At 40.6% G+C, this 23,780-nt stretch overlaps 1 protein-coding gene and 1 non-coding gene across 2 annotated transcripts in view; both read right to left on the bottom strand.

The window, feature by feature from the left end:
- LOC102796539 (inactive double-stranded RNA-specific editase B2-like) overlaps positions 1 to 23,780 on the bottom strand; it is a 46,979-nt gene that overhangs the window by 9,525 nt on the left and 13,674 nt on the right. The window contains exons 2-5 of the mRNA XM_087832197.1: positions 15,359 to 15,445; positions 12,106 to 13,055; positions 5,806 to 5,923; positions 3,263 to 3,431 (exon numbers count right to left, since the gene is read on the bottom strand). Coding sequence (XP_087688323.1) covers positions 3,263 to 3,431; positions 5,806 to 5,923; positions 12,106 to 13,055; positions 15,359 to 15,445 — 1,324 coding nt within the window. The remainder of the gene's footprint in view (positions 1 to 3,262; positions 3,432 to 5,805; positions 5,924 to 12,105; positions 13,056 to 15,358; positions 15,446 to 23,780) is intronic.
- trnas-uga (transfer RNA serine (anticodon UGA)) lies at positions 18,324 to 18,405 on the bottom strand. Its single transcript has one exon. It is a non-coding gene; the product is annotated as a tRNA-Ser (tRNA).

The raw sequence follows: 23,780 nt of genomic DNA, 5'->3' as shown, positions 1-23,780 counted from the left end.
GTAAGGTGAACTAGCAAACATCATCATAGCTACATGCAGCTGTCTTCTTGTTTGATGGCAGATACTCCCTTTGTTAACTCAAAAGACACGACGTCGTACTCTCATACACAGCGCTTTATTCGTTCTGCCATTTCACATACGAACAACAACATTACTTTTCGCGGGCAACAGTACTCTCGCGATAAAACAGAAAATAACAAGTTAACAATCTCCCTCTTTCTTAAAAAAAATAAAATCAAAATAAAATAATAGTATAAACACACCGCTGTAAACATTTGTATACATATATGTATATATTTATATAAACAAAAAAAACATTTCAAAAGTGCTTTGCTTTACTTAAAGCATACTATCATTGCACACAATAAACAATGGTGCATTTTAATGCACAGACAACTTTGTAAACAAAGGATTACAGTATCCAGAGTCCTTCATCTAGCGCCTTTAGAAGGGTTAACGGTGAAACTCCCTTTTTTATCAGACAATCAGCAAGTTGGGATTTTGAATCTGACCAACAAACCTGTCTGATTTTCTTGGCTTGTATGAGCTCTTTAATGCTGCTCATTTCTAGCCTCAGTCTCTTCTCTGTAACCTGCTTAGTAGATTTGAGTGCATCAAACAAGGAATGATTGTCAGTCACACAGATCAAAGGAAGAGCGTTCAGACCAGCGTTACCAGTTGTAAGCTCAGAAAAAAGTGTTGCCAGGAAGACAGCACTGTCTATTCCATCTGACATGGCAAGAGTTTCTCCTGCCAGTGTACTTCTGACCACGCGTCTGATTTTTTTAGACTGCTTGAAGAGAGGACAAAACTTTCCTCCTTTACCCATAAGGAGGATTAATGCCCCTCCTTGAGTACCGCCATCAGGAAGGTTGCCAAATGAAGCATCACTGAAAACAACCAATGTCAGATCCTCACTGTTACCCAAGTTCTGAAACTTAAGAGTCACTTTCTCTGCCTTAAGTTTACGGATAACTTTGTTCACTTCATGAATAGACTGTACAGTTGCATCTTTGATATTAGATCCAAGGCTACATGTGTCAAACATAACATCAGGCCTCGTTTGTTTGGCAACCCACAAAATCTGTCCTATTTTTGACCTGAGTTGCTCACGTTCTGTTTCACTTAAGGAAGCCTCCCTCTGTACAGCCCGTGCTGCTTGTAACTGAACCGGTTGTAGGTTGTCAATGTAAAGTTGTTGATGCACCTCTATTACATCATTAACTGTACAAATGTCCATACCAACATAAGAAAAGCTGTCATGTTCTTCACGGCCCACAAGGAAGGTAGATTTCAGTACAGGAATGACATGAGTTGCAAAGTGACTTGAACCAGCCCAAAGGAAATCATCAACATGACATGCAAGCACTCCTGTAACCTCAGATTGTTCATTCTGCCAATAGAACACTGCAGGATCAACCTGTGATATTTTACCACCGGTTTTGAGCATAATGTCTTTGACTTTATTGTACCAATAAAGTGAAGCATCTGCAAGTCCATAAACACACTTTTTCAGTTTCCATAGAACATTGTCCTTGCCAGCTTCAGCTAGCTTTACTTGGTCACCATTACGATGAGGACAGTCTTTCGCCCAGTGGTAAGTGCTCTGACAAATAGCACATCTTGTTCGCTTGCCAAACTTGTCAAGTGGGTTGGTACCTTGTAGTGGTTGTCGCTGTCCACTCCGCGACGAAGTACCGTTGTTTCGTTTGTATTTGGCACCTCTTTGTTCCGTAAGGAAAACTGCATCTTGGTTCAGTTGAATTCCGCTGAAAACTCCGGTTACTTTCCCTCCGAAAATCCGTTTCAGTGCAGACTTCATAGACGCAAACGTTAAGTCCGTGCACGCTGTCAGTGCAAGCTGTCGACTTTTCTCATCAAGACAAGCTGTATCTAGAAGCTTAAATGCTAGCACAGCGTCAGGCAGCGTCATGTTGTACTTTTTCATCCGGTTATAACGCTGTTCAAAGTCTATAATGTAGTCTGCCATGGACACGCTGTGGTTCTTTGCAATGGAGTCAAAACATGAGTAGGCTTCATAAGCGCGGTCTTTCTCTTCTCTCTGAAACACCGCGTCAAGTTTTGCAAGTAGTATTTCCATACCGTCATCTTTGTCCAAATCTTCCGCGGGTATCTCCATGGCCGTTTCTCTGGCTCTTCCCTCGAGCCCCAGCGCCACCGCGAGTGCCTGTTTCTTTTTATCCAGCTCCGTAACTCGTCTCCAGATATTGACTTCATTCTTCCAGCACTCGTATGGCCTGGCTTCATCAAGCTTTGGTGGTACTTTGTAATTGGTAACCATCCTCTGCTACCAATGTTAACTCAAAAGACACGACGTCGTACTCTCATACACAGCGCTTTATTCGTTCTGCCATTTCACATACGAACAACAACATTACTTTTCGCGGGCAACAGTACTCTCGCGATAAAACAGAAAATAACAAGTTAACACCCTTCACCCTGGACAAAAAGGCTAAAATGACCAAAGAAAAAGTGGAAAACAGTTAAACATGAGAGGTTTTTGGACAAAGTTTGTGTTTTTTCCATTGTTTAAGCACTGCTTCCAGCCAAGAGTGATACCATATATGCCCTATAGCTGCAGAAAAGGCTAACATTGTTATCTTTTTACAAAAAAACAGCTGAACATGAGAGGTTTTTGGACCAATTTTGTGTTCTCCATTCTTTAAGCACCGGTTCGAGCACCGTTTAAGCACCGGCACCGTTTCAAAAGTACCGGTTTGGCACCGGTATCGGATAAAACCTAAACGATACCCATCCCTACCCAAAACTGAACAAAATACATTTTTAAAAAATCCACTGAAAAAAAAAGACCATTAATCAGAGGGCCTGTGTATTTTGACCTCAAGCCCACATCGAAGACACAGATGTGGGCAGACACACAGTAGTTTAATTCACCAGGTAATATGGATTAACCGTCATCCTATAAACTAAAGCCTTAGTTTAGCACTAGGTTTAATCCAGGTCTTAGAAAACTGTCCAAAAAGACAAAATCCACATAAAACTGGACACAAAGTTGAGCCTCATCTATCAAAAACATGAACATTTTATTGGAAAATGAATAAAAATACTTAATAAGAAAATTTATCTAAAGTTTTCAGAATAGGTGTCATTTCCACTTCAGATCTGTGAACGATGAGATTTATTTATAACGCCATATTTAACTCACATTTACAGCCAACCCTCCAACGCTGATATTTGACCAACCACTTTAAGAAAGAAAATCAGAGACTGCTAATCATACCAGAGGAGCAGCTCCAGCTGACTGTACAGGAATCGAACCAGCGCCCGTCGACTCACGACTTCAGCGTGGCAGTCGGTGAGCGTACAGCCACAGTCGCTCACACCACCCAAGTCCAAGCACTTCGTCCCTGTGGCCAGAGACACAACCTGTGCTGATCGAAGATCGAGTCCTGGAGGGAGAGAAATGAAGCATGTGGGAATTGACAGGCAGGATGATTGTGATTGGCTCTAATGGAACGAGACTGCTGGCATGCTGCCGCTGAAACGGGCCATCTTATTTCACTCAGGGAACAGGAAAACGAGGCATTTCCTCTTTTCCTCCCCTCCGCCTCAGTGTCGGGTCATAACCGGAGCGTTAACAGGCTGAGACGGGCTAATGAAAAGTGTATGACTGAACAATCACTCCATCGTCTCCAAGAGGGGCTGTTGTGCTTCTATCCGACCTCATCAAACATTCACAGGGCTGTCTCGCCTCTGATCCGGGGCGACTCTTTGATTGCTTTAAATGATGAGCCCAGACAAGTGGCAAAACATCCTGTTAGAAGATCGGACGCTGCTGCGTCTGCGTCAAATTTCAGATGACAAAAAGCCGAGCGAACGATGACATGAAGCGAGCCAGAGAACAGAACCAGGACTGACTGATAACTGTGTCACTATGATGCAGGATTTCTGTGAAATAAAGAGCAATATTTTAAACTCGCTGGGTGTTCGCCATGTCAGATCACAGCTCCTAAGGTCATAGATGACAATCCCACCCTGTCTCAGATATTTGCATCAGACTGTCGCTGATCAGCATCAACAGCATCAGCAAAGCAACATAACCTACACCCCTCTCACTTAATTCTACACCACTTTGTATGAAGTCCATCACAGAATTATAATCTAATAAACAGAAATAATATTTTACAAGGATAAAGGTGAAATGGCATCAGACGGGCTTAAAAGCAAGTCGAAGACAGGTAAAATAAAATCAGATATTATAATAATTAACAATCTTTAATAATTAAGGAGGAGATGTGAAGCAGTTATAAAGAACAATTTAGGAATAACTCTGGACTGAATTTGTTCTTTTAAGTTTAGAGAGACTAATTTACGGCTGGAGGATGGAGGAGACGACGAGGCACAAATTAGAGAAAAGAGCAAAGCCCAAAGTGCTTTTTTGTGACTTAAGTGGGAGTGTGTAAAGTACAAATGTAGATGAATTATGACTCCTTCAGATAATGAAAAACAAAGCCTACACAGGATGCCCTATGGGTGCATGCCTCTTTTCTTTTAAAAGATACCTGATGAAGAAAGCAGACTAGTGTGATGAATGACAACAAAGATTACATGATGCTACTGTTCACTGGGCTAAATACCAAAGTTCAATTAATTGCTTTACAAAAACATATTTTTGCAGGAGAGAACGACGTTTCTCCTGAAGGTCGCTCCCGTTTTTAAACCTCAATGAAACAACAAACAGGTGTTTGTTGTTCTCCGTGACAGACATCTGAGTAAGAAATACGGTCAAAGGTGTGGCTCGGTGTTATTTCAGATGAACTGAAACAAAACACATTGTTCCATATGTTACTCTGGAAAAATTAAATAAGTACAACTCTAATATTCCAGACACTTGTAATAAATGTAATGAAGATAAGGGTAACTTTTGGCATTGTATTTGGGATTGCAGGAAGATTGGCTCCTTTTGGGTTGCAGTAACACAAACTATGAAACAAATATTATCCAAGGAGGTTGTTTTGGATCCTGGCTTCCTTATTCTGGGATTGTACCCAGAAAACATGAGGTACACAAAAAGTGACAGAATGTTTATTGATATGGGTTTGTTACAAGCAAAAAGATTAATTGCACTAAAATGGAAAAAAACAAGGGAACCGAGTATCACACAGTGGATAAAACAAATGATGGTGGCTTTGCCATTGGAGCGGATAACATGTATACTGAAAAGGAAATTGGATGTTTTTGAGAAGGTGTGGAGACCATTTGTGAATTTTGTAGAAGGATTTGTATTATCTGAGGAGGACGAGGACTGAGGGCAATGACATTTGATTTGGGATAATGACAAATTTAGGCCTTTAATGGAGTGATAAATCTGACGACTTTTTTGTTTTCTTTTTGCTTTCTGAGAGGAGTGTATGTTCATGTAGTATTTAGAATGTTGGACTGTTTATCATTTTTTACATTTTAATGACTTACAAAGATATTGTTGGAAAAAAACCCCACATTGTTCCTGCAGGTGCACAGTTACAAAAAGAGTCCTTTGTGCTCCAGTTAGAAAACTGGTCATTTCACCACTTTATGCTTCATACTTTGGGTTGCTTTACGCTAAGGAGGTCATGTGTTTGGAGGAAGCTGATGTGTGTAATTCTGCCTGGAAACTGTTCTATTCTACAACATCAATTTATAGATTTATTAGTTGAAAATGGACAAAACGTAAAACTTTTAGAAACTAAGATTCTTACAAGTGGGCTGTGTATTTGACCTCTGACCTCTTCTTCAAGGTCGAATTAGGTCATACTTTTTGACCATCATAGCGCCGACACTCACCTCTGGTCATCACGATCCCTGCCAGCACCTTGTGTCGGGCGTGCGAGGTAGAGGAACAGCTGTCTGCGAGCGCTGTGTATTTCTCTCTCACCAAGTGGAAGATTGACTCTGAAAAGAACTACAGAAGAAGAAAACTGAGGATACAAACTGAAAGTGTGTTTTTGTTGACGATCACGAGATGCTTCATTATTCAGAGGATACTGTTGCCTGTTAGTCTTTGTTTTAAGCTTTAGGAATGTAACCATGTAATATACTGTTACAATGGAAGCACTAAAACCCATTTTTTAATCTTTTAGTGACATAAAGTGGTCTACCTAAATTGTCTTTCCTCTTTATTACTGGCTATTGGCCAGATTGTGACAACTCGCTATGACTAACTGTAGCACAAAGCAAATAAATGTGTTTGTTCAGGCAGCTGTTCTCCACATCTGTGCAAACACAGTGAAACTGTCCTCATCCCAGCATGACAAGAAAGGATACACCAGCCAGAGAGCACACACCACAATGGATAACTTTGCACAACTACAGTAAAACACTCAAGGGAAAACTCTGCCCTCTAGTGGCGAAAGTTTTAGTTTAGTTTTGCTTGTAAATACAAAAAGTACCTTTAACTGATGAAGTGTTGCACAGATGATCAAATAACTATGGGACTGTTAAAACTATATTTTTTGTTTAAAACGTCTTGATGCATTCTCAATCATCCAGGAAAATAAATCTGAAAAGTTGGCTGGGTAAACTTGTGTTAATGCCATATTCCCCAACACTATGAGCGCATGAGCTCATCTGAAAATCCGACAGTTTGTCAGAGATGGCCGAGAGTTTTCTATCAATTAACTCCCCCAGTTTTTGAAGGAAGAGGTGTCACAATCCCAAAATATTAGGGGTGCAACAATACTCGTATCGATATTGAACCGTTCGATACAGTGCTTTCAGTTCGGTACGCATATGCATCGAGCAATACAAATTTTTAAATTTATTTTATCAACTTTACTTCGGACGATGCTGTCTGTGTTGAGCGCTCAGTGGATCTGCGCTCAACAGTGCAGCCTAGGTGGAGTAGTCGAACGCAGATTCACTGAGCACAGGGCAAGCTAGCGAGACAGAAGTTGAGCTCTCCTTGTAACATGGCAAATTGAACCTCCCCCACCCTCATTCAGATCTGGCGTTTGGAACTATTTTGGTTTTCATGTGACGTATGACCCTGAAGGTAAGCGTGTCATGGACAAAAGTAAAACAGTATGTTGGATGTGCCACGCAATGCTCAATTACATTGGTGGGAACTAGTGTGTTAGCGCAGTTAGCTCGTTAACCTGTTGGCCGTCCAGCTCGTTAACGGAGATTTGCCGTGTTGTGGCGTTAACGTCATTTCAACGAGATTAACGCTGACAGCACTAGTGGGAACAAAATGAATATGACTGCACGTTTACTCCGACATCATCCTCGTGCAAAGACAAGTGGAAGCAGACAAAAACAACAAGCACGCATGCTACAAACTTTAGCCGAGTCATTTAGACAGCCGTTAGCACATGATTCTCCTTATGGGGACCTGATATGTTTAATATGCTGCTGAGAATATAGCCCAGAAGAAGCGTATAGTATAGCTTTTATTTTGGAAAGAGACATTTCTCTGTAATAAACTCTCTTTTCCAAAGATGAGTGATTTCTCGATCAGATAGATTTATTTTTTATTACTTTGTTTCAGCAACATTAAACTTAAAAACTGTACGTTTGAGTTAAAATATATATTTATAATTTTAATAAATGACAAATTAAAAAGGCATGAACATTTTTTTTTTGTATCGAAAAAATATTGAACTGTGACACCAAAGTATCGAACCGAACCGTGAATTTTGTGTATCGTTGCACCCCTAAAAAATATCTCTTACTGTTTGATATTTCAGGCCTGTCGCTCTTTTGAGAGACACCTGGAGGTTACAGTAAGGTAAAGGAACAGCATGAAAACAACAGGAGGTTTAAACTAAACAGCAGCCCTGCTCAATGTCCTTCTATTTACCGTCTGCTGAATATTTGCAGGATAAGAGACTGCCCAGCACATCAGTCTGTTCCCTCAGTTTGGGGACAGCAGATTAAATATTTGACTGTCTGAATTGAGCCTTGTAGTAACTGCTAATAATTCATATTATGGTAAATTCAGATGTGATTGGAGGTAAACTATACTTCCACTGACTGTCTGGACTTTAAAATATTTATTCCAGTCTGTTGTGGGAAGATTCCTGTCACAAAAACTGACAGGAATGTTGGATGTTACCAAAGGTAGAGTTTTTAGAAATATCACTAGGAAACAGTTTGTTACTTGCACTCAGAATAGTATTTTTTCTGTTGCAAGATTTACATTTAAAGATCTAATTTGTGTACTTTATTATGGAATTTATCAGAATGAGAATACTTTATTTATCCCACAGTAAGAATAGTAAATAAGTTAGCTAAAAAACAAAACAAAAACCTAATTTGTGTAAATTTCTCTGCTTTTTCAAAACAAACAAACAAAAATCTATATTTATTGGATCAGCTCTGGCTGAAGCTCACGATGACGTTCAGAGCTCAGAGAATAAACCTTTAAATAAAATCTTTTAATGGACAATCAAGCAACAATAAACTGAAAGAAAACAGCAGTCTGATAACGTCAAGTGAAAGCTCAGTTGATAATGACCCACACTCCTCAGATCAGTCAGAGCAACGATAAGAGGATGAACTGAGCTGCTGAATCAAAGCCAGTGGATCATGCTAAGCTATGCTATTAGAAACTAAAGACAGAAACAGGGAGCTGGAAATGAGAAGAACAGGCCCCCTTTAAAAAGAAAGTGTCACACTTTAATGTCTTTTTTATTTTTCTAACCATATAAACTTCCAGTAATGCCAACCCGGCATGTTCCCAACGACCACCTTTTAAAGGTTCAAACTATTCTGTGGTCCGAGCGAGCTTATTTTGAGTGAAACTCTCAAGCTCAACATTTTCTGGATGACAGTGGCACAAGGTCGTGTGTAATGAGTGTGTTAAACAATTATCTGCTGGATTATTATGCTCTTCACACCGCCTTCCTGCTCCACCTCTATCTCCTTGCTCCGCTGCCGCTCCTCCTTCATCCCTAATGTGCTGTAATAATGTTCATTAATGCGTCACGCCGTCTGACAGACAGCTCATATTGAAGCGAAGGAGGGAGGGCTGATGCTAAATGATGGGAAATAAAAATTCCACACAAAGAGAAGTAGGGAGGATTTGGCAAATTGTTCACTTATTGGTGTATCAGCATACAGCCATGTAAAAGTGCTTTTTGTTCAAAATCAAAGCATCTGAATCCCCTTTTTCACCCAAAATGTCGCCATTGCACCCACCCGGCAGTGGATCCTCTCATCAAACCTCCCTCAGGCTTCAATGAAGTACGTACATGTCTGTCTTTCTCCATTATCATTTGCATATTTCAACAACTGTGTAAAAGGGTTTATGCCCAGTCACTCCCTTCATCTCCCCGGAGTCGATCCGAGGAGACGAGTCGCCTTGTATTCATAAAACACGGCAGCACGACAGTAAAAGACGTCGGGGACGATTCTCCGCGGCTCTGAGACATAATGAAGCTGTTTAGATGCTGCAGAGGAGTGTGCAGGACATCATCCAGCTCTCAGGCCTCAGGACATGATGGCCGTGCTGATGTGCAGCACACTCCATTTGGTAGCATACGGTGCACCTCACACCCATTTATCCAGACTGCTTCGAACAATGGCGAATGCTAAAGAGATGAGGGAGGAATTCAGTGTCACGACTTGAAGCTGACATGGAGTTTCAAAGTGAGGACCCACAGGATGTTTGTTAACGTTTAGTCACCTCACTATAAAAATGGTGGGCACAAAACAAACATCTGGGGAACAGCTTTGTTGTCTCTGACTAGGGCTGTGCGATATGACCAAAATCTCATATCCCGATATAAGAATTCTATCGTCCGATAACGATATAAATCACAAAAATGTAACATTTTCTGTAAATTCTGTGAATCTCGGGCAGCTCGACTTGCGGGAAGTGTTTCCAGCTGCGCGTCATGTAGCTGGAGTCGAGTGTTTTAACCGATGCATGAAACGATACATTTTTAGACATAAGTTGTAACAGCCGCCGTTTTCTTTGTGAGTATTTATTACACGGCGTGCTGCGGGGAAAAGCCTGTTCTAACGTTTGAATCTAAGGTTTATTTTTTAGCACCTGGCGGCTCTTTTTTACTTCTCATCCGTAAATTATCTGCTCTTTCACGTGATTCAGTTTATTTTGAAAAGTCTCAACAGGATCTTGAGCTTTATTGTGAAAGGTTTGTGTGGAACATAAACAAGCGGACACGCGATGCTGTTACCGTCGTTGTTGCTAACCACACGCATAAAAACAGGCGCTTGTCCGTCCGTAGTGTGGTTATATTAAATATAAGAGAAAGAGAGAACTTTAAGAAATTAATATAGCCACTACAGTGACCATCAAAACGATGAAAAAATATTGCCGTAAACAGTTTATTTTGCGACACCACGAAACAAACAATAGCGTAAAATGAAATGATAGACGTTTTTATATCGTCATATATCGTTATATCGAACAGCCCTATCTCTGACCATCTTCTAACTCCATCTTTGATGTGATGTTTTCCTTTTTCATGTCCTGTGTGTTTCTGTCACGGTCTGTGGTTTTTCTCATTCAGGATTTTAGTTTAGAAGTTATGTTTAGTGATTTTAACAGGACTTTATGTTTTAAGGATTCGGGTTTTGTGCCTTGCTGGTTTGTTGGTATTTGGTTTCATGCGTTTTGGTTTTTCTTCCCACCCCAGTCGTCTCTCGTTGTCTTCATCCTTATGATTACATGGTTAGTCATTTGTCTCTTGTGCTTTTCCATTGGGTTGACTTCCTTTGTTATTGTCTTAATTACTTTCAGCTGTGCCTTGTTACCCTGGTGTTTCCACTTCCCTCGTGTTTTCTCTCGCTTGTTGTAGTGGGGAAAGTGAAACACTGAAACGTGTCACATCTTGGTTCTGTTGCGAAACAAAGACACAAACAAGTGTTGCACAACTGTAAACAAAACCAGATCAATACTGGTTTTATGTTATTATGATCAGGGTTGGAGAAATCTGCAAAACGTAAGAACAGAGAAATTGCTGTTTATTGTATATGTGTTTTGTTTACAGTCCCCCTTTTTCCGCTCTCATTATCTGATTGGATTGACTCTCCTTTTGGATTCCCCAGAGGAGCTGCAGTTTTGGACACATCTGCATTAGCTTCATTTTTCAGCTTTGGATGCTGCATCTTGATTTGCTCCCAGTTTTTGTCAGTTTATCTCTTTACCTTCAAAATCCTGTTTTCTTTAAAAAAAAAATTCAGTTACTGTTCAGTTATTATTTTCATGCCAGTCTGCTTCAGCTTTTATCTGCATTTGTGTCTAATCAACAAAGATCACCGGAAAGGTAAAAAAAAAAAAAAAGGCAGATTTAGAGAGTGTGATGTCTTTGTCTTTTCAACATTTTACATTATTTTATTATTCGGAATGACAGGTGATATAAAGGTAAGAGCTAGGGGGGCCTTAGCCAATGCCACATGTTGGGAAAAGAAATGCGACCAATGCGTTTGCGACAACACCTGAACATCTATTGCCTTTAACACTGAATGATATCAGATATCATCATGGGCACATATGAGGTGCTGTTTGTATGTATGGGATATGTAATATTATATAAAAAGACTACATAACAGGTTATGAGCAGTCATGCAGTCATGCATGGGACAGAAAGATGTAAATTCATGTATACTGTGATAGCCACAGTGCTCATGTTTGCCAATTGGAGTCTTTTTTAAAAACTTTTACCTGGTCATTTTGCATCTCTTTGCATTTTTATTGCCGTTTAAATGGTAAATGGCCTGTATTTATATAGCGCTTTACTAGTCCCTAAGGACCCCAAAGCGCTTTACACATCCAGTCATTCACCCATTCACACACACATTCACACACTGGTGATGGCAGCTACATTGTAGCCACAGCCGCCCTGGGGCGCACTGATTGATGACTGACTGACTTTTAGCTGGGGCCCTGGTCCACGTGCTCCCCGATCCTTTTTGGGTCTGCTCAGGTAGGTGACTCGAAGCTCAATACAGTTTTTCATCCATGTAAGCAGGACGTGTTTTCGAAAATCAACTCATTCAAATTTGTTTATTTACTGATTACAGATGACTTGAGTGAAACTATTCCCTCACTTCTTTCCATATACAACTCTTTTTTTATTACTATACTTATAAAAAGGAGAGTAGAGGTAAAATACTCACCTGAGGTAGCTGATTTTTGGCCCTGCTGTCCTGCAGGCCCATGAAGGTCCTCTCTGGTCCCAGACTTATGTTGTAAAGAGACTGTAGGGCAGTTGCTGCTGCTTTGGCCTTGGCCAGTCTTTTACTGGGGGCACACCCTTCAAACACCCGCCCCTCCAACCTGACCACCATAACAAAAGTCTTCATCGGCCTGCCAGGAACTCTCTCAGTCAGGCACATGTACCTGAGCCCCGGTCGCAGCTCATTGAGCAGTGCTACTGGACTGAGGTCCTCTAACAGTGAGGTGGTGACTGCTCGTCTTTTTGGATTTGTAGAGGACACCAAGTCCAGTGTTAGACGAACAAGTCTTCTGTGGTTGTAAATGCTGGAGAAGACCTCCTTTTTTGCTGCGTTGCAGTGGAGTAGATCACAGTTCCGAAGCACCGACGGCTCAAACTCTTTGAAAAACCCGTTGGGAATATCCACTTTATCTGCTGTGAAGTCCACAGGTGTGCTGGTGAAGTTCCCCATGGTGGCATGAGCCTGGGAGGCATTTGGGAACTGAATGAATGACTGGAGAGCCTGCTCTGCAGCCCTCATCTTGGCCTGTTTTTTAGTTGGTCCTCGGCCCTCGAAGTGGAAGCCGTTTACCTCCACGGCTACAGAAAACACCGGTGCGTGCAGCGGGCCAGTCTTTGATGTGATATCATACTGCAGGCCTGGTCGTAGCTCATTCAGGTGCACCAGTGCGTTCTTCTGAGTCACACCCCAAGCTGCTCTTTTACAGGTCGAGTGACTTTGGTAGAGCAGCTGGTCTTTTCCGTCCACCAGCGGCTGCTTCCTCTTCAAAGCTCTTTGTCCATTTCTGGGGAAAGTTGTGCAAAAAGTTGATGGGTGATACTTTCTAAGGAGGTCACGCTCCACCTGGCATTTGTCATCCTGATTCTCCTTCACTTCCAAACTGCTGGTACCTGTTTACGAGATCAAAGTGTTCACAGTGAGAAATCCTGTCCTGCTTTATTGTACATGAAAATCATCAGCATTCTTACGCAGCCGCATGATTAAAACATTTTAACTGGACTCTAAAACTAAGTTAAGTAAACCCTATGATTCAAAAGCTCATAGGACCAACTTTTGAGGGAATAACTTGTTTTCTGAGACTTCATCAGTCTCTCACATCGATGTTGAGGCGTTTTGGTCAACTCTTCTTTAAAGCGTTGCATCAGTTCATTGAGGTTTTTGGACATTCATTAATGCACAGCTCTTTTAAGGTCCCGTGACAACCTTTCAGTCAGGTTGAGAACTTTGACTCGGCCATTGCAACACAATGATTCATTTATTTTTCAGCTTGTATCCAGCCTCACATTTGACTGCAAAAGACTTCATGAGGAGTTCATGGTCGGCCTGTGAGATCCTGTGGCTGAAAAACAAGCCCAAATCATCCCTCCTTCGAGACTTGTTGTTTGTGCTGTTATGCTTTTTGTGGTTCATGCCAAATACGGAACTCAAACATCTCCACTTTGGTTTCATCTGTCCATGGAAAGGACAGTTAATGCCAAATACGCTAATATTTACCAGGCATAAGATTTTTTTAGCTACCTAGTTACCATTTTAGTTTAGTTTGTTAGCATGCTAACATTTCCAATAAAGTCTAAACAGAGACTAAAGTGCACACATCCATTGTGTCTCCATGTACTTAAGTCATGGGTGTACTTAAAGCATTCAGGTACATAAAGAGTTTGTGTCAGCAAATGATTGTTGTGCAATCATCTGTGTAAAGCCAGAGTTTGTACTTTACGTCTTCTGTCATGTTTATATTGTTATATTTCTGAAAGCTCACATTAAACATGGCCACAGTTTTTTTTACTAAGCTTTTAATAAAGGCTTTACATTTTGTTTTAGAACAAAAAAAGGGAAAACAACAACAACAACAAAAAAGCCCAACAATGACAAAACAAGCAGATTTCAACCACTTGTACCATCCTGTGGTATAAGTATTAGCTTGCAACCTTAACAAAAAGGTAAGTTTTTCCATTTTAAGACTCTCCTCAACAACCCTCAACCAGTCGTCCAGAACAGGGGGTCAGTGCAGAGCCACTTACGAGTAATTGCTTTTTTTTGCTGCAGCAGTAAGAATCTTCAGGAGATATTTGTCATTGCTTGTTAATTCTTTGGGTAAGTCTCCTAAATAAAATGTTATGACGGACCGTTGTTTTGATTTAAAGCCAATAGTCTGTTCTATCTTTGATATAACATCTTCCCAAAATGTAGAAAGTTTTCAACAAGACCAGAATATGTGGGTATGGTTTGCAGCAATTTCCCCACAGCTCGTCCAGCAAAAGGAACTTCCACCTATTTGTTGTTTTGGCATCATGAAAAATCGTACCAACTAAATTCTTGCCAGTAGGCAGAGGATGGGGTTGAAGTGGCAGTCTCACTCATATTGTCCCATTGGCCAAAGTTTTTAAATAATAAACCTGGCATACATACAGACGTCCCTGTGAGCTCAGGCTTCAGACTACACACTGAGATTCAGACATTATGTTACTCATGGTTCTTCATGATGCCAATATGAGAGCATATATTTCTACAGGCATCTCTGGAAACACAGCTCTCAACTCTCTCCTATCTGCTGTTCAAATCTTGTGGTTATGAGGGGCAGCCAATCAACATAAAACCAGCTTAGACAGAAGATGAACTGAGGGGCCAGCGAGAAAGTACAAATAATTATTAATTTCTATTGTTAATTCAAAGCTATTCTATTAGAGACAAAGGAAATGGAGATGTGGCAATGGGCATAGTAGGTCCCTTTAAATTATTATAATTCATACTGACCGTAGTATATTTGTAGCACTCACAGTAATGGCTGCTGAGGCACACAATTATTTTTTTGGCAGGAAAAGAGTCACTGGGATTCCTGTGACTGTAGGTAATGGTTGCACTGGTCTACTTTGGATGAGCATTTGTGCTAAAAAGTCAGGGCAACAGAATGATTCGTCCATCCAATAAAGTCTGCAAACATTTTAATATCAGAACATTTCATAAAGAGAAATTTGGAACAGTGCATTTGTATGACTGACTGACAGGCTTATGCTGCAGTCCATGAAGCCAGCATGCTGCTAACATGGCTGAGAGTGTGATGTAGGCTGATACAACATCTGTGTTTGTAAAATAGCCACATAAACTGTCTGCAGTTCAAATGTTAGATATGTAGCACATTGAAATAATGGATGTAGAGCAAGTTGTGTGCAGTAAGAGGAGGGACGGCATTTACTTGAACTGTCTGCATCCTCAGCTGATGATGCTTCAGTATCCCAGTGTTTTATGGGGCTTATGAAGGTTGACGGCGTGCTGCTGCATCCTGAAAAACACAATGAAAAAGACTTGAGGTCATTTTCATCTTATATAAATTTTCATCTAAATGGAAATATACAGTGTGTTTCTCCTCTGACATTTTGTGTTTGTGAAGCGAGTCAGTGTTGTGTTTCTGAATGATTCTGATGCTTAGTTTTATATTCGCCCTGAACTGCAGAAGAAATTAAATGGACTGAGCTAAACACATATACGGTGATAGCGAAAATCTGCTGCAGGAAGCCATGAACGCCATTAGAGTTCCCACTGAATGAAAACAAACAGAAAGGTGGCTCAGAGCCAGCCGGGGTAATTGAAAGGTGTCTGTGATAAGGATGGAGGCTTTCACACAAGAAGCATCATGGGCTTTAAACTCAATGAACAGCTTTGTATTATTAACCCAGTCACAGAGATTTTAAACTGAGCACAAAATCTTTTCCAAAGGCATTGGCGAGTGGCTCAAAGTGTGATCGACTGACAGGCTGCCCACGTGTGTCCAGGTTTTACCCAGCCTCTACCCTACGACAATTTTCCAAATTAATTATATTAATACGTAAAAATGAATAAGATTACAGCAAGCATATTCACCCACATCCTTTCTTACTTATAAGGGTATATTGAAAGTAACATTTCCTGGAAATCACTTACTTTTTTCAAGAAGATTTGAAAATAAAGAAACTAGTAAGAAAAAGGTGATAAAAAAATTACGGTGGCCCTTAGAGGACAAATGGACTGCAACTTAAGAAAACGCCAACAATAAGAAAAATGATGCAAAATCACACAAAACACAACGGAAATGGGAAAAAACACAAGGGAAGTGTTTCTGGGCAGACAATAACCCGACGGACCAGTTGCAGGCACCCAAAACATGGTAGGCGTGTTTTATCATGATTCATATAACACTGATGACAGATCTTTAGGCAAATAGTTAGGCTAACACATCTTTTGTTTCCTCACAAAACCGATAGATCCTCCACTTCTTTTAAGTGTCTCCCAGTGCAAATCTTAGCATATTTTGGTTCCTGCAACTGGTCCGTCGAGTTATTGTCTCCCCAGAAACACTTCCCTAGTGCTTTTGAAAATCAGTTTTTTCCTATCCGATCGTTCAGTCTGACGTCACTAGCCATGTCTGGGCCTAAACTCTGCTGCAGGTCCATATATCAAATGATCACTGTGGCATTACTGAGAGTTAAAACACTGTCTAAAGTCTTTCATCTTTAATAAAATGATCAGTGTTCTGCTCTACCAGGTGTAACAATTGAGTTTAACATCCAGGCATCCATGAAAACTAAACAGCAGTGACGTTTGTAGGGTTACTGAAGTTTAGCTAGCTGGTATATAATGATGTGCTACCTGACCGCTAGCGACACAGCTATGTTAGCATAATATAAACAAGCTAACTTTTTTTCCTCTCGATAAAAGTTAACGTGAGTGTTCTCGGTGGTCAGGAACAAATGTAATCGCATGCCGGGATGCTGTAAAAGGACCAAACTTGAGCCAGGAGAACAACTGAGATAATCCATCCACAATACGAGGTTAGTCATTAATATACTGCTGCATGGGCTGTGCTGTAGTTACATGTAAGGTTTTAAAAACTGAGCTTAAATAAATGATTAGCGGTAATAAAAGCTGAGGGAGGTCAACGATGATCACTGACTTTTTTAGGAGCTTTTTGAGATTAAATAGAAGAAAATACAAAACATTAAACATGTTAACAACACAAAAGCCATATTAAACAGACTACTTTAGGCCCGGAAGTAGGATTCGTCACGTCATCACTTAATAATCGGATTTCTGTTTTCTTTTTTCCTATTTCCGTTGTGTTTTGTGTGCTTTTGCAGCGTTTTTCTTATTGCCGGTGTTTTCTTAAGTTGCAGTCCGTTTGGCCTCTCAGGGCCACCGTAAAAAATCTTTTAAAGTGATGGAATATGAGAAAACTGTAATTTACTTGAGTAAGACTTACCAAACTTTACAGACTTTTCTAATCCTTATCACACAGAGGCGACTTTAATGCTGCTAGTGTAGCACTGCAGTCATAGAAGCAGCCACACTATTCTAAACTCTTGCACCTTAAAGATATATGGTTGGTTACAATTAAATAAAGAAACAAATAATTAGAACATGTCTCCTGCACTACACTGCTCACAAAAAATGAAGGGAACACTTGACCATCGCAGTATATCACAGAGTCAGTTAAACTTCAGGCATATCCATGTGTACAGGAAGCAAAAACCACTCTAACCATCGGTTTCACGAGCTTTTGTGCAAATCAAAGTAACAACAGGTGCATTCGAGCAGCAACAAGAAACCCCCCCAAAATATAAACATTTCTGCTGGTGGTGGCCACCGAACATTGCTCTCTCCTTTTTCCTCCTGAAGGATTTTCGGCTGTTTTTATTTTTGCTTCTGTCCTTGTCACTGCTGGTAGTATGGGACAATATTATAAAGAAACCAACCACAGGAATGAAGCTTTTCCCAAAAATGTGATTCTGTTAATCTGGACGTAGTGTTTTCAGAAATGTTTCAGCACACATCCAAGTGACTTCTTCGGTCACCTCACAAACAACGGACCTCACAGCCCATTGTTCATTCAGCTTAATTTCTTTGCATGCATAAAGAAATTAAGCTTTCTAACCCAAACCTGGTAATTTTATGTCATCTGAAACTTAAACAGCTTAAATAAAACTGACAGCACAAAAATTTCCGCTGTATGGATTTCCAACTGTAGTGTCAGCTGCCACCTCCTTCCTCACACGCAGACTTTATCACCTTCAGAGCGAAGGCCATTAGACTGTGCAGACAATTAACTGCTTTAAGACTCAGGGTTAAAATCACCAGCACATCCAGTCCCTCTGGTTATATTTGAGTACCACATGGTATCATTGAGCCGCTGTGAGCAGGGTTTGAACCTGCGCAGGGAGACCCTATTGGATTTCAAGTCCAACGCCTTAACCACTCGGCCATCACAGCTGCGCAGTGTAGTGGAAAGTGTGCAGACTTACCATATACACTTAAGGAAAACTGGCACAAATATGTTCTGTCAAATGTTTAGTTTGACAGGTTAGACAGGTCCTGTCTATCTGGGAGATGGTGAAAAAGTTGCTGCTTATATATCATTATATACATATATGTGGGGATGTAACAGTGTAGCAGTCGTGACCACTGTTGCCTCACATGAAGAAGATTCACATGAGCTCCCTGTGTCTGTGGTTCTTCTCTTCAGGTGCTCTGGGTTCCTCCCACAGTCCAGACATGCTTGTTAGTTGAAATGGTGATTCTAAATTAGTTGTGAAAATCAGTGTGAATGCTTCTCTCTCTCTCTGCGTTAGTCCTGTGACAGACTGCTGACCTGTCCAGTGTGTACCTCACCTGTTGCCACATGACAGCTGGGATAAGCTCCTGTGACCCTAATTTGGATAAGTGGAAGAAAACGGATGGATGGATAGTAAATGAGCACTTTTCCCCGTTAACCTTTTTTTTTCTTTGTCAATCCTATAATCTGGACTGCTGGTGGATATAATGATATTTCCGCTTTTAGTGGCTATTATCGCTCATGGTAACATATATCTACAATATCCCTCACACACATGCTATTTGGGGGAGTCTTCAGTAACTGCAGTTATTAATCGTTTCCAATATGGTAGAGCTATACCCCGTCAGCATGTGGATCTTGTTTATCCTCTGTAAAGCTCTCACACCTTACTTTTTATATGCAGCCCTTTCCTCTCTACTCCATCTCCACTACAACTTCCACTTGTTTTGTTTTTGGAGTTTGGCTTCAGGAAAAAAAAACACCATAATAGATCACCTGCTGATCCCTGTTGGTCCCCAAACCAGTGACCCCATTTATTCCCATTTATCTGATGCACAAGTACCATTTGAGAGTTTTTATTTTGTAGCATTTCTTGTTAGAATACATTCACATAAACACTGAAATATGAGCAGCAGCAGCAATTATACTGTTCATAAACTATTAATGAATTCCTGTTAAACTATAACTATTATGGATCAACATTAAACTAGTCTGCAGTTTTATTACATGCCATTTTTCACTTTTAAGGCTTCCTGAAATGAAAAATTACTTTTTAAAAACCAATATTATGAGCTGAACATGGCTGCAAATTACAGAGAATCATATGAAATTAGTTGTGCTCCATGCAAATAAAAGTAGTGTCAATTTCACCATTAAACTGAGATATTTCTTAGTAATATTAAAGAAGCTAGAGTCAGATTAAATATGCAACTTTTCTGACTTCTTTGTGGGTAATTTTATTGCTTATTTTCCTAATTTTTTTACCCCAAGTGACTGCTGATTCTGGAGGGCACTGCAAAGCAAACTAAAAGTCATTAGAATAATGAAGAGTGCACACTAAACTATTGTGCATTAACCTTCCACCTTTCAGTTATATTAGGCGTGTGATGCCATTAAGTGGTGGGATGATATGAATGAGAGCTGTGAGATGGGATGTGAACGTAATGATGTGAGTCCTGTGCTTCTGAAGGCAGGTGGAGGCTGGAGGTGTTTTAATGACCTGCATCATCACAGCTAATGGGACCATTTATTTTCAGACAAAAAAAGAAGTTAATAACTGTTTTTCTTTGCGTCGTATCCACTGAGCTCTCACGTCTTCCCACACTTGCAGCCATTTTCACGTTTTTCATCATCTTTCACTTGACATCCTCTGATATAGACACAAAAACACACCCTCGCTAGTCCAAAAAGCCCTTCATTAACTCACACCCATTTGTGAATGAAGTAGTAAACTTTCCACTTGATTTAAATAGAGGTTAAGTTGCAAGTTGCAATGTGACAAACTGTCTGCTTAATCTACCTCTAAAGTTTTACATGAGCAGATCTACACGATGGTGTTGTGCAGCTTGAGCTTTGCAAAACAGGTGAGCAGATTTTAGAGAGCATGTGCATGTAGCAAAGAACAAATTAGTGAATAACCAACACGTTCTCACTCCCGAACCGTAACATTTTACGCTAGGTGACAAATCGTCAACATATTACGTTTTCGGCTACCCACCACGTTCCTAAATGACGACCTCGGAAAAATGAGGAAATATGAGAACCGTATGGACTCAATCTACACATGTTCGCTCTTTTTCTTCAAATCGCTTAGAAACACGCTATTTAACATCATTAAAGTCCTAGTTAAGATCAGGAAAAAGGTTATGGTTAGGGCTAGGGATAAGGTTAGGTTTAGGGCTGGAATACAGGGCTGGAACGTCTATTACCGCGGGAGCATCATTGCACTGGATTTCAGCCATAACCCGCCGCGTACCATAAGAACGCCGAAGGTCTCCTTTCGCGTTCCTCAGGAACGCCGCGGGACGTGACAAAACGTCGGCATGTTACGCCTCGGGAGTGATAACGGGCTCGAATAACTGGAGGGGATTGGTGCTGGATAGGTGCACAGAAGTCTTTGTCATCCAACTTAATTATGTCAAAAAAGTGTTTTCAGTACAAACTATGATTTTTTTACATGAAGACAAATGAGCAGTCAAACCAAAGTGATAAAAAAGTGATAATGCACTTGAGCAGCAACAATAAGACAACCCCACAGTTCTTCTCGTGGCCGCCTGAGGCTCCAAAGGAGAGTTAGTCGCTATAGATTGTACAAAAGTGCACAAAACATTCCTTAGTGTATATATCATTGTATACCAGTATGCAGATGTGTTGAGGTCGACCTATCAAATATTGGTGCCGCACATCACCGGTGTTATAATCCAGCTGATTTCTGTACCTCGCTTTAGCCTCTCAGCCACCACAGGTTTTTCTGCCCTTGCATTCTTTGAGGTAAATGCATCAGTGGATGCAGAAAGTGCAAAAGAAAATGCTGATGTTAGTCGTTCAGATGATTGCTACCTGCACGCAAACGGCCACAATGTTCTGGAAGATGCAGAACAGCAGAGAGGAAAAAAGAGAGAGAGCAGGAAGCTTGCGTGGCTTCGTACTGCACACTGCTTGTGTTTATCAAAGCTTAAGAAGGGAAGTTTCTCCATTCAGCCGGTGTTAATGAACCTTATTTAATAGAATAATGAAATTAGGCATGGCAGGGGGGAAGCAAGAAGCACCCGCTCACTGTCCGGTTTGTGTGTGTGGGCTGACAGCTGTGGATAATCTCATTTGCTAAGCATAATTAATGGCAAGTGGTTTCATTTACTTGTAATGTGGACTGTCTTTTCTCAAGGGCAAAGAAATATGAAAACTTTTTGGATTAATTTTTCTATCGACTGACTCGTAAATTTGTAAGAGTAGATTTATTTTCTTATTTTATTAAAGCTCCTGCTCCTTTCTTACTTTTTTACTTTATTGTCTTTAATGAGCCTCAGTGCAAATATAAAAGAGGAAAAAAGGCGGGTCTTTCTTTTATGAGACAGTAAGTATGCCATTCTTGGCCAGGACTTCGGGGCTGTGGTTGTTCTGCTGTTAGGGTTTCCGGCTTGAACTTTTGTTGGGTTTCACTGCACGGGTTTGAATCCTGTTCCCAGTGGCTAAAGTTAAAATAATGTCTCTAATATTTATAACAGGCAACACTTTCTAAAGCCATGATTACCGGTGAGCACTGTGCAGTTATGAGGTGTTCCAGAAAAAAACATGTTAATAGCTGGAAGGTTTGAGAAAATAACTTTTCAGTAGTGGAGACATCTTCAATACATGCAATGCATGAGTGACCTTTAAGCTGATATGAATGCAGCATGAAATGGTGAGCTTCTAACAAAATCCAGTTTAGTTGCATCAGTAGAAGTTTGTTTGCACGATGTGACCTCCAGATGTCCTTCTGATGCAGCAAGGAAAGAAAAAGCAGTCGTGCATTGAAGATTTTGGTCCAGGCTCTACAGCCTACATTCATCAAGTACCACTGAGGGAAAACAGAGAAAATCCTGGACTCAACCATTTTCACCAGATAATCCTCCTTTCTGGCTTACAGAATGATAAAACTTTACTAACCTGACTTCATTTTCATTCAGTATGTCCTGAAACTATGACCATAAATGACCATAAATGCATCAGCTGTCTTCTAAAGTCCCAGAGAAAAAAGGTAGAAGCTACACCCACACTTTATGCTATTTATCTGTCCTACCAGGGCAACCGTGGCTCAGGGGGTTGGGAAGCGCATCTATAACCGGAAGGTTGCCGGTTCGATTCCTGTGCTTTCTGTCCTGGTCGTTGTGTCCTTGGGCAAGACACTTTACCCTACCGCCTACTGGTGATGGCCAGAGGGGCTGATGGCGCAATATGGCAGCCTCGCTTCTGTCAGTCTGCCCCAGGGCAGCTGTGTGTAAATGTGAGAGTGAATGAATAGTGGCATTGTAAAGCGCTTTGGGTGCCTTGAAAAGCGCTCTATAAATCCCATCCATTATTATTACCCTCATTTATTACTCTAAACAGCAGAACTAGTCTGTATTATCTTTCATCTGTGTTTTGCTAGCAGACAATAAAGTGATGACCCATTACAACTGCATGTGCCATTTGTCACATTGGGTCAGTTAAATAAGCTGACATATGTCATTGTTTTGTAGATTTCCTCACAAGTTGCCTTTACGTGCAGCATTCAAGAGCAGGTACTGAGCAGTGATGGCCGAGTGGTTACGGCGCTGGACTGGAAGCTCAGCGAGGGAATGTAGGTCCAAATCAATGGACCTGCATGGAGACAACCATGTGACTTTGTAACCAATCAAATGTGCAAGCTATTTCAAAAGTATGTTAATTATTATACTGTATTTATTAAATATATTATTGTAATCACCAATATATTTTTTCATGTTTCTGTAATTGTTAATAGTAAAATTTAATTATTGTTGTTATTCATGAATTATCAAATGTACTATTTCACAAAACAAAGAAAAAAATTGAAAAGCACTTTGTTATTTTTGATTAAGATGATAATTTAAGTAAGTTATTTGTAATAACTGTAACTGTAATGTAAGTAAAATGGTAAATGGTCTGTATTTGTATAGCGCTTTACTTGGTCCTAAGGACCCCAAAGCGCTTTACACTATACACAATCATCCACCCATTCACACACTGGTGATGGCAGCTACATTGTAGCCACAGCCACCCTAGGGCGCACTGACAGAGGCGAGGCTGCCGGACACTGGCGCCACCGGGCCCTCTGACCACCACCAGTAGGCAACGGGTGAAGTGTCTTGCCCAAGGACACAACAACCGAGACTGTCGGAGCCGGGGCTCGAACTGGCAACCTTCTGATTACAAGGTGAACTCCCAACTCTTGAGCCACAATCGCCCAAGTAAGTTATTTACTTACATTCGTGAACAGAAAAGTTTGTTTTAGTGGTCCAGTGTACCGGCTGAAGTTTAATTTAATATGAGATGT

Source organism: Neolamprologus brichardi, chromosome 18 (genome assembly GCF_056152115.1).
Source record: "Neolamprologus brichardi isolate AB-2024 chromosome 18, ASM5615211v1, whole genome shotgun sequence".
Classification (NCBI taxonomy): Eukaryota; Metazoa; Chordata; class Actinopteri; order Cichliformes; family Cichlidae; genus Neolamprologus; species Neolamprologus brichardi.
Note: the sequence above shows the minus strand (reverse complement) of the source record. Positions and strands in the feature narration are given on the sequence as shown.